Genomic DNA, 15776 nt, shown 5'->3' on the forward strand with positions numbered 1-15776 from the left:
AACACAAGTAGAAGTCGAAAGTAGCCGAAAGCAGTCGCTTTGGAGCTTGCGTGTCGGCTGCTGTTCCTTGCAGCGGTTTTTTCACACGCTTATGTTCGCATTTCGTTGTATTACCAGAACTATTACTGTCCCAATCCACGCCGTGTGTAGGGCGTGTTGAAGTATAGAGCACATTCCACGCAGCTTCAAATTCATTAACCGCCGTAGTGGATGATGAGCAGCGGTTCGGCGATCGATCGCTCCTAGCATCATGTAACTCGCGGACGATACTGATTGTTGCAAGCTTCGCCTTCACATCATGCCAATTCGTCGCGAAATACTCCGAAAGCAAGCCCGCGATGGCTTCTGCTACGGCCTGTGGGTCACCATAGGCACCGTTCTCGGGTTGGGACTCCTGTTTTCTCTTGTGCGATACACCGGCGAACAATCCGTGCCACTCCTGGTGACCCTCGCGTCGGTGCTCGAGTTAACGGGCTCTGCGTGGCTGCGCTTCCCGGGCGCCTCGGCGCGAAGTTACGGCCAGCGAGGAAGGTTCCCGGGGTCGTTTGCTACGGGGCTGGGTAGCGTCGTGCTCAGCATCGTCTTTTTCCACGTCCTGGCTGTGCTGTTCGGCGCTCCGCTGTTTGAGTAAGTTTACCGGTGTTGTGCAGTGTGCGGCGACTGTGCGTTTGATTGAATAGGACGATGGAATACATGCTTAACCGTGTGACCTATGTTCGCATTGTGCTAGGACGGCATGCTTGCAGGATCGCCCGTTTACTATTCAGTCATGCACGACGCGTAGAAGCCTCGAAAAATTCGCGCATTATACTTGAAACACCGTTAGCTTTCGTAATGCACAACCACGCGCATAAAGCGCCACTTCATGTCTAAAAGCGATGCCTTTTGTCAACTGATTAAGGGCGTAAAGTTGGGATAGTTTGTACAGGATAGTATGATATGCTGAAGGCTTATTATTAGCTCTGAAAGACGGGACAAAGGATAGGAGAGCAGTGCGGGACGAATGCTAGAACACGGGACTAGCGTTCTTCCCGCGTATTTTAACCCTGTGACCCGTCTCTCAGCGCTAACAAGCATCCATTATTGACCATGCCTGGGGCTGCTTAATTAGCCACGATATGCTGGGCATTCCATGCTCATATTCAAATACGGTGCCTTTTGGCATTCGTCTATCGCCTAATTAAAGAGCATAGAATCGCGGAATCATTGCTGAGTTTCTCGCGGTTTTCTGCTCTTTTTTTTTCTTCTTTTCGCCATCTCCCCTTGCAGGGACAGCCAGCAGACGCTGTGGTTCGGCGTGCACATGACGGTGATGACCATCCTGCCGCTGGTGCTCTCCGGGGGCCACACCAGCATAGGCGCCCTCCAGAAGACCATCGTGGACCAAAAGTGAGCTTCTCTTCCCCTCTGGCTGGAGTCACTTAACGCACCCTCGGAGCTACAGCTGGGTGTGGCACTCATGTTGTGGGTTGTGAAAGAGGTGTGAAAGAAAGAAGGTTTCAATGCTGCAAATGTAATCAAGGGTTCCTTCCTTCCATACGGGCAAAAAGCCTAATGGTCACAGCATACTTTGTCAACCTGTAATTGTGCCTTGTTTGGCAATATCCCCCTTGCTGCATTGCTTACATCTCGTTTTATCCGCTGTATCATATTAAATGAAGCGCTGATGGAAGGTGGTTGTTGTGAGAGCTCTTGGGACGCTTGTTTGAGAGTGCTAGCAGAAGTGCAAAGGGAAACTTCTGTCTTGTCGTCATTTGTTCACTGTGTAACCAACTAACCATGCAAGGTAGATCTTTCCACATTTTCAATTCAAGCAGCTCAGTGAGCTAAAAAAATCTAACAGGGGACATTTTTGTCTATAAGCTGGAGGTGTGAATTTGTTGGCAGAGTTTCAGTTGAATCCTGCCTGAATGGAATGCTGTATGCTTGTACGTGGTGAGTGACAGCAAAGCAAAAGGTGAAATGATAACACAGGGAATGTACACAAAACATTTACAACAATTTTACAGCTAATTAAACATTGGTGGCATCAGTGGCAAGGAACCATTTTGAATACCGATTTCAAGCACCAAAGTTTAATGAGCTGTAGGGTTAGTTCCAAGCGGTGCATTGAAAAACCGATTCTCTTATTGCACTCACCAGTGTTCATACCGTTGGAAAATGTCAAGATTACAGTTCTACGGCCAGCACTGTTTTGTCTATTCTTTGACCAAAAATAACTAATCATCTCTAATTATCTTGGTAACTAATTGACTGACTGAAAAAATAATGCCATATTTAAAATCAGTGGGAAAAAAGCAGCAAGACTGGAAAGTTTCACACAGTTAGCTTGAAAGTTAAAGGAAGCTATTTTAAAAGCAGTGTCTCCCCTTAAGCACTTATGAGGAGTTGAAAGCATGAATGCCCAGTTGAACGCCAAAGGGGCCTGCCTGCACCCTTCCGCTTGGAATGCTTTGCTGTGCAATTTGTCTGATCACTTCTGAGTGGTTGTTATCTGTCTCGCACACAATTTGCTGCCTGCCTGTTGACTCGTTTGGCTGGTGTGCTGTCGTGGACAGCCACCTTTTGCTACTGCTGGGTTTAAGTACGTGCTGTGGAACACCTTGCACTATGGAATGCTTCGAAGACATGCAGTTCAGGATCCATTTCTATTGCCGATGCCAATGCTGACTTTCTTGCTCAGTGGACCGTAGGTGTGGCATAATTATTACATTAATGCTATCGCATTGATAGCTTAAAATTCCCAACAGGCGCCCCACCCGTGCAAGAGCCCCCCATAAATCCACTGCTAGTTTCAAATTCCTACGCCGTTCCGAAAAGGTGCAGAAATTTGTTACGGAGTATCCACATCCCGAAGTCTACCGCACACAGGCAACACTGCCATGCCACCGCCAGTCTATAATCCAATCCAATACAAACCTGGTTAGCAGACCGATCTCTATAGAGCATTTCTTGTTTTTATTTATTTATTTATTTTTTTGGTAGTGGCGGCATCTTTGGGGGCAGCACGGGCTCAGTTTTGTTGCTGCGGCATAAGCAACACCCTGCATGGCGCACTGGGAGGGCACCAGGAGACCGGGGAGGGCTTCAAGTGGAATTCCTTAAACTTTTCTTTAGGATTGACTCAGAGGAGTCTTTTGATGGTTTTGAGGGCGATGACTAACAATCCTTGGCAAAATGTTAGGTGCAAGTGCATTTCGCTTTCGTGTTTCCGGGCGGGGGATCACTGTCGCCGCCATCTTCAATTTTGGTGTCGTTCTGCAATAGTGCCTTCTCCCCACTTTGCCAATGATCTCGGGTGCTGCTCGGAATATTACGGTACAGTTGAATCTCGTTATACCGAACACTGTTATAGCAAATTCTCGGATATAACCAACTAAATACGGAGTTTGTTTCGTCACGCTTCATTTCAGTGACACCTATTCTTGTTATAAGGAAACCGAAACCTCGAGAGCTGCGCAATATCGGCTATAACAAAGAAATACTTTGTTCCTGTGAGACTCAAAACTTGAAAGGTAGCATAATAAAAGCAAAACTAAAAAAAGTGACACAAAACAATCGTTTTTTTAGTAGCTTAAGGCCCTTTATTGCGTGGACACTGTGAAAAACTTCATTCCGCTCAGACTGTGAAAAGCCACCAGGCGAAGGCCAGATCCTCCTTGAAGTAAAGAAGGCTGCCCTGTTTTCCCGAACGAACTTTGTTCTTTTTTAATTTCACGTTCTTACGTTCCGGTCTGTTTAGTTTGAAATGCCACAAGGAGACAGATAAGGAGTACCTGGTTAGTAGTGGGTTCGAAGCCTAGAACAATGTGTTTTTATTTAGGATTGTTATTAGAGCCGATTTTTACCTCTACGGCTACAACGAATATCGGATATAACGAACTAATTTATTGCCCCGATACTACTTCGTTAAAACGAGGTTAGACTGTAGTTGCGTACGATGCGGCAGGAAAGTTTGAGTCGGCACGTGTCACGTCCAGGTTCTGCGAGGTTCCCCTGGACTGGATCCAGCGCTGGGGCAGCCGCGGTGCCCTGCTGGGTGCCTGGCTCGGAGCGGTGGCCCTGGTCCTGGACTGGGACCGCCCCTGGCAGCGCTGGCCCACCCCCTGCGTCGTGGGCTCCCTTCTCTTCAGGGGCCCCAGCCTCCTGCTGGCCAGCTCCATCCTGGCCAGCCAGTGATGGAACAGGGAGGCTGGAGATCCACCGTCTTCCCCCTCTCTTCCTGGTGGAACCAAGAGTCACTACGTAGACCTTCTTCGAAGACAGTAGCTGAACTTAGAAGCCTGAACACAACTCTGGCATGAACGGTTCTCCCTGCGCCTCTGTATCACCTACAATTGCTAGTCAAAGACTATCGTGCCGCAAGCGGAGATGACGATGGCTGATGCTCGGTGCAAGCTACAGCGGCAGTGTGCAACCTCAATTCCACAATGTGTGTGGTGTTGTGTGTGTTTTCGTTGGCCGCCATTTAGTATAGAGCCAGTGTTTTTTTTTTTTTCAATGCTGAGAGTATTAATAATGACGGCGATGTGTCGTAGCATACTGTGTTGATTTAGTATTGCTGGTGGAGCTTTTGGCAGGATGGTTAGAACGAACACAAAAGCTGTGAGTGAGGTATTTTGCAGCGGGGTTACATTTGGTGTGTGTGTTAACTGTGTTTACAAGTCTCTTTCGACACAAATGCTTCTTCATAGGTTGCTGCCTGATAACTAGCCTGACATGATGGGGACACCATTAAGCATGTGGTATAACGTGTGCATCGCTTGGAACTAATTTTACACCTCATTAAACTTTTGTGGAACCAGTGGCAAGGAACCATTTCAAATTCCCATTTCAAATGCCAAATTTTAATGAGCTGTCAAATTAGTTTCAAGCGGTGCACCAAAAAAATGATTCTCTTATTGCATTCACCAGGGTTCATAGTATTGGAAAATATAAAGATCACAGTTCTGTGACTAGGACTGTTTTGTCCATTGTTCCTACAAAAATATCTAATTATCCCTGATTTTCTTGGGGAACTAATTGACTGACTCAAAAAATAATAGCATATATATGAAATCAGTGGGAAAAAAACAGAGACTGGCAAATATCACAGTGTTTACTTCGAAATTAAAATAAATTGTTGTAAGAGCCATGTCCCCCCTTAAAAGTCCCCGGGGCTAACTGAGCTTAATGTGGAGCCCTCCACTATGGCGCGCCTCAGAGCCCAAGTGCAGCTTTGGCACTTAGAGCCTCCGCATTTGAAAATTTTATTATGGCGTGCCAAGAACCCCGTCACGTCCATGTCTCTCGTCAGCTGGCTTGTGTCGTTAAGGGGCGTTGGACCAGCTTGCACTGCAGTGACTGCAATGGCTGCGAGCTGGCGTTTGCCACAAGAGCAACAAAAAATAGATGAGACTCTGGAGCCATCAGCACTCTACACATTGCATGGAAAAGCGTCATGATAAAATCTGACATCATTAGTAAATGCCGCAGTTCACGTACTAGATGCAGTGCGCTGCATACTCCCATTGGCAGATTGGCCAAAATTGATGAAACAGCAAATCAGATTCATTAAATGTTTGTACGAGTCTTCACTTAGCGGTGGCGTAAGGGTGGACACTGCTGTTAAAACAGCTTCCTTGAATTTTTAAGTAAACTCTGTGGTACTCGTCAGCCGTGCGGCTTTTTCCCCACTGATTTGAAATATGGCATTATTTTTTGAGTCGATCAGTTAGTTGCCAAGATAATTAGAGATAATTAGCCATTTTTGGACGAACAATAGACAGAACAGTGTTGGTCACAGAACTGTAATCTTTATACTTTCCAATGCTATGAAGCCTGGTGAGTGCAATAAGAGAATCGGTTTTTTGATGCACCACTTGGAACTAATTTTACAGCTCATTAAACTTGGTGTTTGAAATGGGCACTCATAATGGTTCCTTGCCACTGGTGCCACCAAAGTTTAATGAGCTGTAAAATTAGCTCCAAGTGGTGCATCAAAAAACCGATTCTCTTATTGCACTCACCAGGCTTCATAGCATTGGAAAATATAAAGATTACAGTTCTGTGACCAACACTGTTCTGTCTATTGTTCCTCCAAAAATGACTAATTATCTCTAATTATCTTGGTAACTGACTGGCTCAAAAAATAATGCCATATTTGAAATCAGTGGAAAAAAAGCTGCAAGGCTGACGAGTACCACAGAGTTTACTTAAAAATTAAAGGAAGCTGTTTTAAGAGCAGTGTTTACCCTTAAGAGGAGAGGGGGTTATTTAAATTGCTTGCAATAAATCTGGAAATTTCAATAAATCAGCCATCCGAATCCGTAGAATTAACTCCTGCTGATGCTGAAATTAGCAGTACCCCTTGTTTGGTCAGCTTTCAAATTTCTGCCAGTAACAGTGCTGGTTTTTTAGGTGTGCAAGCTGTTATATGAGAGCGCAGTGAGAGGTGTACAGGTACCCAAAGAGTGCCCCTCTCGTCTTCCTAAATTTTAATTCCTCCAACCACACTGCCACCCCGTACAGAAAAGGTGGGGGTTTGAAAAGTTGAGTTCTCCCTTTTCCCAACATTTTAGCAAAGGCTTCCCAAGATTAACTTGTGCCTCCATCGACAAGCCTATATATTTTTGTTTATGAATCCCTTTTATCCGTTCTACCTGCTGAATGCATTTGATTGCCACCTTTGAAAAATTTACTGTCTCTTCCGAAAGAAAGTTGAGTGAAGCGTGAAAGCTAAAGGTGCATCCAATCAATTGTCAAACTTCAAAGACCAAAATCACAAACAAAAAAAGAATGAACCCATGCGACGATTTTTCATGCACTGACCAAACGCATCTACGAATGATCTAAACTTATACCAAGATGTGGTTGATAGGATAAAGGTATACTGTTGTACCTCTTCTTCATGATCAATGTGTGTATTGTTTTATACAGAACCGTTCCTTTTTCACGATGTTTTGTTCAAGTAACTGTTCTGACAATTAGGGTTGCTACCTTCCCCTGAAAAAAAAAAAAAAAAAAACGGCCCTTCACGGAAGGGGGGTTGTATATAAAGGGTAGAATTTATGTTGAAAAAAAAAAAAAAAAAGACCCCACGTTTTTTTCACAGGCAATGTCCTTTATTGCAGCGTTTCACAGAGAGAAATGAACGTACCGTTTGTACTGCAAGTGGCTGAGATTTTGGTTATCGCTGTGAATGTTCTGCGCAGAAAAGTAACCGCACATACATCATTCATTAAAAGCTCTTCCTTGCATCTGAATCCACCAAACAACAATAATTCCTTCCGTGCCGTGAGAAAGACCGAAAAATGTACCAAATTTACCGAGAAATGTTTTTTGGCCCAATTCGTAGAGCTTTTTTTCTTGTATTTGCGTTGTAGAAACTGTTGTCCAGGTCCAGGGGGTTGAAGCTTTGTCAAGCTGCAGTACTGCAGCTTTTCTCCAACCCCCTGATGTACTCGTACATGAAATAAACTGAATCTGAATCTGAAAAAAACAGCACCATTATTTCTATGAACTAATGTTCCTTTACTTCCCTGATTACGTAAAAAAAAATTCCTTAAGATGCCTTCACACGGGACCATTATGTCGGAGAAATAACGTTCCTTTATTTCTTTTAATTGTGTAAAAAAGATTGCCTGAAGATGGCTTCACTGCATGGCCACAGTGTCTTGCAAAAAAAAGCACCATCAGTGCTCCAAAATGCCCGATAACGAGTATAGTCGTCATGACCGCTGACAAGTGTACTCGTCAGCGTTCATTTTAGTACGAAATCTCATGATGACTATATTCATTAAGAGAAGCGAAAGGGTTAAACACAGTTTTTTAGGGGTGAAACTGCTTAGGGACTTGGGCTGTCGGCGTCCCCTGACACTTGACATCATATCTGGTCGTCAAGTTGTCAAACGATGGTCAAAAAACAAGTGTACAATGGGTAAAACCGGTTCAAAATGAACTAGCATGATAAAAATGACTAACATGCTAAATAAACTGACATATTTCAGGGTAGCTTGACTATGGTAGCGCGCAAGCGCTTGTTCTAGCGTGGACAAGTTTAGCTCGTCTTCGGTGGGGGTGGTACGACCCATGTGGACGAGCTCAGCTATTCTACGGTAGGCAATGGGTTAAAAAGTATGCAATGCATATGACAAAATGCATGTGATATTTATATGTACACACATGCGCAATACTATGCGATACGCCAACTTCACAGAACAACCAAAAGGTAAGATTCTATACGCTCGCCTTCTGCTATTTGCAGAACTTGAGTGTATATTTAGAATTAGGCTTAGTGGCTCAGGTGACTTCCTCGTTTTCTCTCGCCATCTCGCCAATAACATTTTGTTGCCGTTTCCCCCTTGATTTCCCTCCATCTCGAAGAACGCACTCACCCATGTATTTTCTCTGCTCGCGTGTCTTTGCAAAGCTTTCCAACACATATTTATAGTTGTAGTTTCTGATGCTTATAAAACGCAAAAAAAAAAATTGCGGCCCAATAGGAAAAAAACCGGCCAATGATAGCCGGTTTTAGATACGAACCGGCAACCGGCCAGGTATCTAAAAAACCACTTGACAGGCAACCGAAGCCTGGTTTCACGTATGTGCTGTGTGTCCAGAGATCTCATCAGAGCTCTACAGTCCACCAACCACTCAATAGGCAAACGCATTAGTTTTTTGACAGAACGTAATCGGTTCTGCTAAGAAAGCTTTAAGACTATACTTGGGTTACTTTTAAGAGGAAAGGGAGATGGGCTAACATGCAATCTAGGGCCAGGTACGATATATGTTGGTAGAGACAAAGAGTGGCACCTGATGATGTCACATATTATAGCCGACAAGAACTGCAAGAGTAGAAACATGAGCACGTAGACATTGGCATACTGGCGGCCAGAGGACAAATGATGGCATCATTGCACTGTGCAGATTTACGGTTGTTTGGAATCCATCTACTCAAAACTCTGCTTCGCGTATACTTGCATTCAGATTCTTTCACATTTAATTTCTTCCCCATGTTCCACACTCTCACCAATGACGCCAAAGTTGTTTTGAGTCCGCACTCCTGTCTTGCAGAAACATGAATACATGCGTTAGTGCTTAATGTATAGGAAAAACGCGACAACCTAAAAGTAGGCTACTCTCAGTCAAGTTCATGTTTCTAAGGACATATGTTACATGCTCACTTTTGTAGCTGTCATTGATATCGAATCGCAGAGGCATTCTGTTCTTGGCTCACTCTTGGACTCTGACATAACCCAAAGTGCATCTAATTTAACTTTGGAAAGCATCTATTCTCTCATCAGACAGCTTCCTTGTTTGTATGAGTGTTTTCAACTTTGCTTGCTGTTGAGTTGAAGGGGAAGGCAGTGCAATCGACAAATTTCTATTGTTCTTTTATGTAGAAAAATATCATTTCTTATATTAAACAATCTCAACCAACAATGCAGCCAATGTGTACTGGAGGGGCTTGCTTATTAGTGACTGAATGAAGCCTGTGTGAGCAGTACCTTAGGGTCAAGTCTTCATTGTGTTTTGTCCTGAACTGTGACCCCAGAGAAGTGAACAGCGAATTGCTTGAAAAATTTTCAGTAGCGCAAACTTGAATTTAGTTAGCTTGTAGATGCTGTCATCATCAATCAGGGGCAGAGTGACATCCCAGCTATTTACAGTAGAATCAGCACTTGCATCAGACTTTGCAGTTTACTATTTCTGGAGTCACTTTTTTTGACACATGCCTGTCACTTTCTTTCAATGACATGCAGTGGCTATCATTAGAGTTCACGTCTTTGTAAACTTCTTAGAATATGGGTAGGTATGCCCGTCCTTTCACCATTTCTGTCTATCCAGGACCTAAATTTGAAGATGTAAAGTTATGACATCATCACGAAAAGAAGTTGGTTTGAACTGCCTGGTAATGTAATTAGAAGTGTTAGTTGCACACGGCCATTATCAGAGAGCAATCAAATTCCTTCAGCTATCAGGAGAATTATTTACCTTCTAGCGAACTACCCACTGTTATTAGGTATAAGTAACGAGTATAGCAGCGCGAATATTCAGAACGGCAAATAGTATTTGCAATTTGGTTAGATTTGCAGTGCAGTTTAACCTTTTGAGGTAGAGGACTTTCTTTAAAGCTTTGAAATTTACCAGCAGAGGAATAAAAGTTAGCTTTGCCTTACCACACGTGCATTTTCAAAGCTTCACCACACGGCAGATAGATTTTAGTTGGCTTTACTGCACAACGTCGCGACTATGCAAAGAAGCCCTAGCACAAAAGCTTGTGGCAAGTTGTTTGTTGGCTAAACCATAGTGTTTCATACATAAAGGGCTAAAGTGCATTGTCAGCAGTGCTTGAAAAGGTACAAAATCGAAAACAATGTTTTGTCATAGCAGCAATCAACATGCCTAACAAGCACTGATTTAGATTAATTGGAGGAGTTTAAGTTGTCAGAGCTTTCCTGTATTTTGAAAGAAACATATTCGTGAGCTTGCATTTTTTCATGGTACGGGTCGCCAAATTAGCCCACTTCAGTAACCTGTTCGAGTATGTTCACACAAAGCATGGTCAAGAGTGGCGACCTTTCACCAACGATGCATTTTCCACGATTGAGTTGCACATTGATCAGAACTCAGTTCTTGTCTTTTTCAATGTGCTTTAATAATGCTTTTACAGTGCAAATTAGCGGCTGGTATTCTTAGAATCTCTGGCATCAGCAGTGCAACTTAGTTTACCGTAAATCTTCCGTGTACGTTTAACATATCTTTCTTCGTCTCGGATATGTTTGGAAAGGTTGTGGGCCTGCAATTCAGCAAAGCGAATATCGGGTGCGTCGACGACTTCTTTATGACACTTCATGCTGTTATGGGGCTGCAGTCATGGGAAGCTCTTAATAAAAGAAGCAGAGCCTTGCAAAAGATGCCCTTTACAGAAATATCAGATAGCCAAGTTTTGCCTTTTCGAAAACTGTGTTGTCGAGTGCCAAATTTGCGTCGAAATAGTGGCAGGTTTCAGACAGAAGCTTCCCAGACGTGCTCAGTTTCTCAATAGCAAATGTTGCTTGGATTCCGATTGCAATGTCGGCATCAGCTTTGTGGTTGTTAGTGTCTTCCTGGCCGGAAGTGTCTGGTGCTAAGTCGGCCGACCTAATTTAGCCGAGCTCCGTCAGGAATTGCAGAAAAGTGCCTCAAGAGAAGCGTGAAACTACCACTGAAACTCCCAGCCTGCTGTTTTAAAAGAGGAATCGAATCTTTCATAAAGGATGGTTATTTTCAAGATGTCCCAAGCCTCGAATATCCCACCCTCTACTCCCACTTCCCCCACTTGACCTAGCGTCTTCCTAATGTAATAAAGGCTATCTCCTCCTCCTCATAAAGGAAACTACATCCACCAAGTTCATATCAGATGTGAGGAAATAAGTCATTCCTCATGAGATAACCCGATTGGTCCAGTGCTCTCAGACGATAGTTTCCATTTTCTTTGTTGGTGGTGAAAGACTCCATTTATGTTTTAGATACTTCTGACTAGGTTCAAAGTGCTCCTCCTCTTCCAAAAATGCGCAGCTCTTTGCAATGTGGTATCACTCCAGAAAAGACGGAACCTGCTTTCTTTAAAAACGTGTTGTTTAATTATGAGAAATCTAACTAACCAGAGGCTGCCACTGATGAAAGTACTTACCCCCAATACAGGCATAAAAAGTTGATTCATGCTTTAAAATCTTGCATGCATGCACACCTTGGATTTCTCGGTATACAGAAGGTCTGTCCTTGCTCTTTTTTTCGAGGTAGCGGACAAGCATCAACGAGGGTCTCATCGAATTTTGAAGGCCAATGTGTGGCTACTTATGTCAAGCAATCGCAATGCATAAAGCACGATGTTCCCAGTTGTCTAATCCCACTTATACATCATCATCACCAGTGGAATGAAGAGCAGAGTCATGGCCATGAGAGACATCCTGTTACAGTGAGTCGTGTTTACTGTAATTTTGCATGTATAACCCGCACCCCCGCTTTATGTGGATGAATAAAAAGAAGTATATCCCCACGTATTGCCCGCACATTTTATACATAAGAGGATGGACCAAAGCTACTACTCAAGCAACATTACACATTTGTCTATGCAAAAGAACTTACCTAGCTCACTACGTATTTAGATGACTTGTCGCATAAATTTTTTCAGTTGGCATATTGCTGAGCTGTGTGTGCAAAATAAGCACTGTCAATAGGATAGCAGTGGCTTAGTCGCTATTACTGCTGCAGGGGCATCATAGCCCAACACGCATTGCGGTAAAGCTGCACCAAAGGAAATACCTCGCATATAATCGGCACCTCTATTTCACCCGAATTTTTTGCATTTTAGAGCCAGTTATACATGCGAAAATATGGTATGCATTTTCGGTATAGTCCTCGCTTGAACCACAAATGACTAATATTTCGTATGTCTTAACAAAATGCAAAACCAAGGATATTTCTTTGGCATTAGATTTTGCAAGCTGGAGGGAATTTGATGCCGTGACGGGAAATGTCCATATGTATGTATATGGGCACTCCTGTATACAGAGTCATGTTATGTACAACATATTGCTAGAAAACCCACCATGGTTCAAGTGTGCCTTGACACTGAAGGGAAACAGGTGCTGTAATATTTTCGAAACAATGGCATTTCCTTCGATTGCTCACTAGATCAATTAGCAACTTCAAGGCAATAAAAAAAATTCAGGTTCTCTTGAGCAATTATACTGCATCGTTTACATATGGCTAATGCAGAGGCTTTGAAAGTGTATTGAAGGTTAAGGGGCTCAAGAAAATAGCGGATTATTATTAACTTGATTTTTTGATGGGACAGCCTTTCGGCTTTTCTTTTTGCATTTGGTGCTTCTAGAGACCAGTGTTTTCTTTTGGCATCTTGGTATTTTTTTCACAGAGCTTAGCCCTAGCTTTTCCAATTGAACCTTCCATCAAGCATTGCTTATTTTAAATAACAACTTCTTATTGGACATGGATACAGGAGTGACTTGTGCATAGGTTTTGTCCTACACAATGTAATAATTAAGGATATTTGTTGTGTTATGGGAGAGCAAATGAGCGCTTTGAGTGACTCTTCAAACGCCTTCACACGTGATGCAATAAACATCATGAATACAGTTATGCGAAGGAAATTATTTACTTAGAAAATAATTACGAACAACAAAACTCCAATCATAGTAATGTGTCAGTAACAAACTATAAGAAAAAAATGAGCAATGCGAATAGGGAATTAAATAACGATTAGCATTGGTGGATGGGACGTTTGCTGGAAAAATGACTCCGCATGCTACAAGTCACTCCAGCCAGTTTATTATTTTTTGGGGGGGGGGGGGGGGGGGGGAGGACAGGAGGTGTTTAGAGTCATGACCTGTCTAATCATGCCAAGAGGGGGCCTCAACCCCTTCTTTCCTTTTTTTTGATGACAGGGTGTGCTGAGACCCCCTCTTCCAGAGACCCTGATCTAATGGGGTATACATGAATGAAGCTTCACTGTTCAGACTAAAACCTTGTTTCAGCTCCCATCAGTGAAGTGCTGGGTGTTGACAAGGCTTCTACTCATGTTGATTTAGAGTGCCACACAAAACTAACATACTCTCCACCTCTAGTCGATCTCCAGGTCTGGGCATCAGTGAGTCTTATTATCACACAACATGATGTAGTGTATAGTCAACTACATCTTCGGGTCGAACTTTGTCCACGTGCACATCATGACTCGCACATAACGAAAGGATCACTCCCAAATCATAGACGGGATCATGAATTCTTGCATCGTAAAGCCCAGTGATGAATATGCCTACAGTCTAATTTTACATTCCTACCTATTCCTTTGTGCAGGGCAATACCTCCTCCCCCTGAATTTTTTTGTCACAAACAATGGGAGATTTCGACTGCTTGCTGGTAAAGCAGACAAAGCTTAATCTGAAACTTGCATCAAACAAGAGACCACAGCATCTGATCTCTGCCTAAACACAGAAACGGATAGGGGAGTGACATGGGCACAGGTTTTGAAGCTAAACAAGCAATTATGCAATATTCAACCCATCTTACATTAGTTGGAGATTGTTCATCCTCATTAAATTTAGCCGCGAGTGGATGATCAGGCTGTTTGGCCAAAAACAACTGCTTTGTGAAAACTCAACAGCATCACAGAAGAAATCGGTGTGCACTAGTTATGACTGCCTAGCAGAGTTCAGATCAAGGCCTGAATAACCTTGCAGAGACATAACAATGCAATGTTATTCAGTCCCGCTCACAGCACACAGAGCTCACAAGGTGAGAGTCAATTTATTTTTGCAATCTAGAAACACAGAACTGCCTTTGGGAAAAAACACAGCACGCTCAACTCCTCAGCTCCCACACACGGAAGCAGGGTAGGAAGTTAAACGCATGCGCACAAAAAACACCGACTTGTACATTGTAGGCGCTCCACATGGAGCGTGTTGCTGGGGTGACCCTGACAAGGTTGAAGGACTGAGCGGACGACGCATTCGACGATGTCCTTCGCTCGAACAACAAGCGCCACAGAGTGACTTGTGCGTAACGCAATGCAGACTCTCCAGTCCGATTAGATCACTACGCGTAAGCTTAATAAAGGAACACTACCGCCTCCCAGTAACCAAAACGGTTCACGAGCGTCGATCCCACGTCGAATATCACGCTAAAGTCACGATTTCACTCCGAAAGCCATCTTCGGTGACTTCCGGCGAAGGCTAGCTGGGCTGTTGCGTCGTCGCCTGGTCGTTGGGTCCCTGCGACGGAGGCCTCGACGGTTGCGTCTTCGGCTTCGGCACCTTCGCCAAAATGGGCGGCAGCTCTTTCTTCTCGTCCAAGTTCCGCCACGTATCGTACAACCCCAGCACCTGCCTCGTGATCTCCAAAATCTTCTCCATGTCGACGTTGAGGTCGGCGAACCAGTGCTTGCAGTCTCGCTGCAGGATCACGCAGGCGACGTGCAGGCAAGCCAGCGCGATCTGGTGCGGCGGATGCAGCAAACAGACGTCGGTGCGGAGCGAGTCGTTCACCACCTTCCAGGCCATCGACAGTAGACTGTCCTCGGGCCCGATGTCGTGGACGTACTGCACGAGCGGCCGGTACGGGTGGTACAGGACTAGGCAGCAATCCATCATCTCTAGGAGGTAGAACTCGCACTCGAGCACGTGGTTGATGCGGTAAGGGAAGTCCTGCGGGAAGACGTGAGAAAACTTGTTTTTCACAACTGTCTGGCAGGTGGTGACGAGCCGGCTGTTAGAGATGACGCCAAACTCTTCCACTTTGGAAGCCAAAAAGATGCAGGTTGGAGCCATCAGCAGCGGGTCGACGCAGCGCAGGGAGTTGCGGACGTAGAAGCGCTTGAAGTAGACGGTGGCGGTGGCGATCACCTGCTGCTTAACTTTAAGCTGTTCGCCCAGGGCTTGGATGAAGTTAGCGAAGAAGATCATCAGCTTGTGGTACTCTTCTTCGCTCAGGACTTGGAGGTCGCTGTGTCGTTCGCGCAGGAGGTCTTGCCGATCTAGAAGCCACTGCTGGTACTGCGAGCTCTGCCAAAAGTTGCCCGCCATGCCTTGTCGCTGCGGTCGGCCCGGAGGGGGCGAGAAGCGAAATAAAGCGAGTTGAGACGAACTTCAAGCGAAATTTACCGCGAATGACAGCCGGCACAACGCACACGACGCCGTCAACAACGAACAGCAGCAGGTGATCAAACAAAAACAAAAAGCGCCGCCACAAAGTTGTCTGGCTGGGCATAAATTTCTGTCTGCCAGTTTTAGCCAAGT

At 44.4% G+C, this 15776-nt stretch overlaps 2 protein-coding genes across 2 annotated transcripts; one reads left to right on the forward strand and one right to left on the reverse strand.

The window, feature by feature from the left end:
- The first annotated feature begins 20 nt into the window (after positions 1-20).
- On the forward strand, positions 21-5693 carry Pig-f (phosphatidylinositol glycan anchor biosynthesis class F). The gene is made up of 3 exons (XM_077680985.1): positions 21-627; positions 1270-1389; positions 3981-5693. Exons 1-3 carry the CDS (start codon positions 299-301, stop codon positions 4177-4179), a joined length of 648 nt encoding a protein of 215 aa, XP_077537111.1. The 5' UTR covers positions 21-298; the 3' UTR covers positions 4180-5693.
- An 8405-nt stretch (positions 5694-14098) lies between these two features.
- Cycc (cyclin C) lies at positions 14099-15733 on the reverse strand. Its single transcript, XM_077680988.1, has one exon. It carries the CDS (start codon positions 15561-15563, stop codon positions 14715-14717), a length of 849 nt encoding a protein of 282 aa, XP_077537114.1. The 5' UTR covers positions 15564-15733; the 3' UTR covers positions 14099-14714.
- Positions 15734-15776: the final 43 nt, after the last annotated feature.

Source organism: Haemaphysalis longicornis, unplaced genomic scaffold (genome assembly GCF_048455015.1).
Source record: "Haemaphysalis longicornis isolate Haplotype H1 unplaced genomic scaffold, Haemaphysalis longicornis Haplotype H1 scaffold_8, whole genome shotgun sequence".
NCBI classification, from domain to species: Eukaryota; Metazoa; Arthropoda; class Arachnida; order Ixodida; family Ixodidae; genus Haemaphysalis; species Haemaphysalis longicornis.

Bases quoted from the DNA above. Each gene is read 5' to 3' on its own strand.
- Pig-f (XM_077680985.1), top strand. From the start codon at position 299: ATGCCAATTCGTCGCGAAATACTCCGAAAGCAAGCCCGCGATGGCTTC. The intron at 628-1,269 runs GTAAGTTTACCG...CTCCCCTTGCAG, and splicing joins TTCGGCGCTCCGCTGTTTGA to GGACAGCCAGCAGACGCTGT. The intron at 1,390-3,980 runs GTGAGCTTCTCT...TGTCACGTCCAG, and splicing joins AAGACCATCGTGGACCAAAA to GTTCTGCGAGGTTCCCCTGG.
- Cycc (XM_077680988.1), bottom strand. From the start codon at position 15,563: ATGGCGGGCAACTTTTGGCAGAGCTCGCAGTACCAGCAGTGGCTTCTA.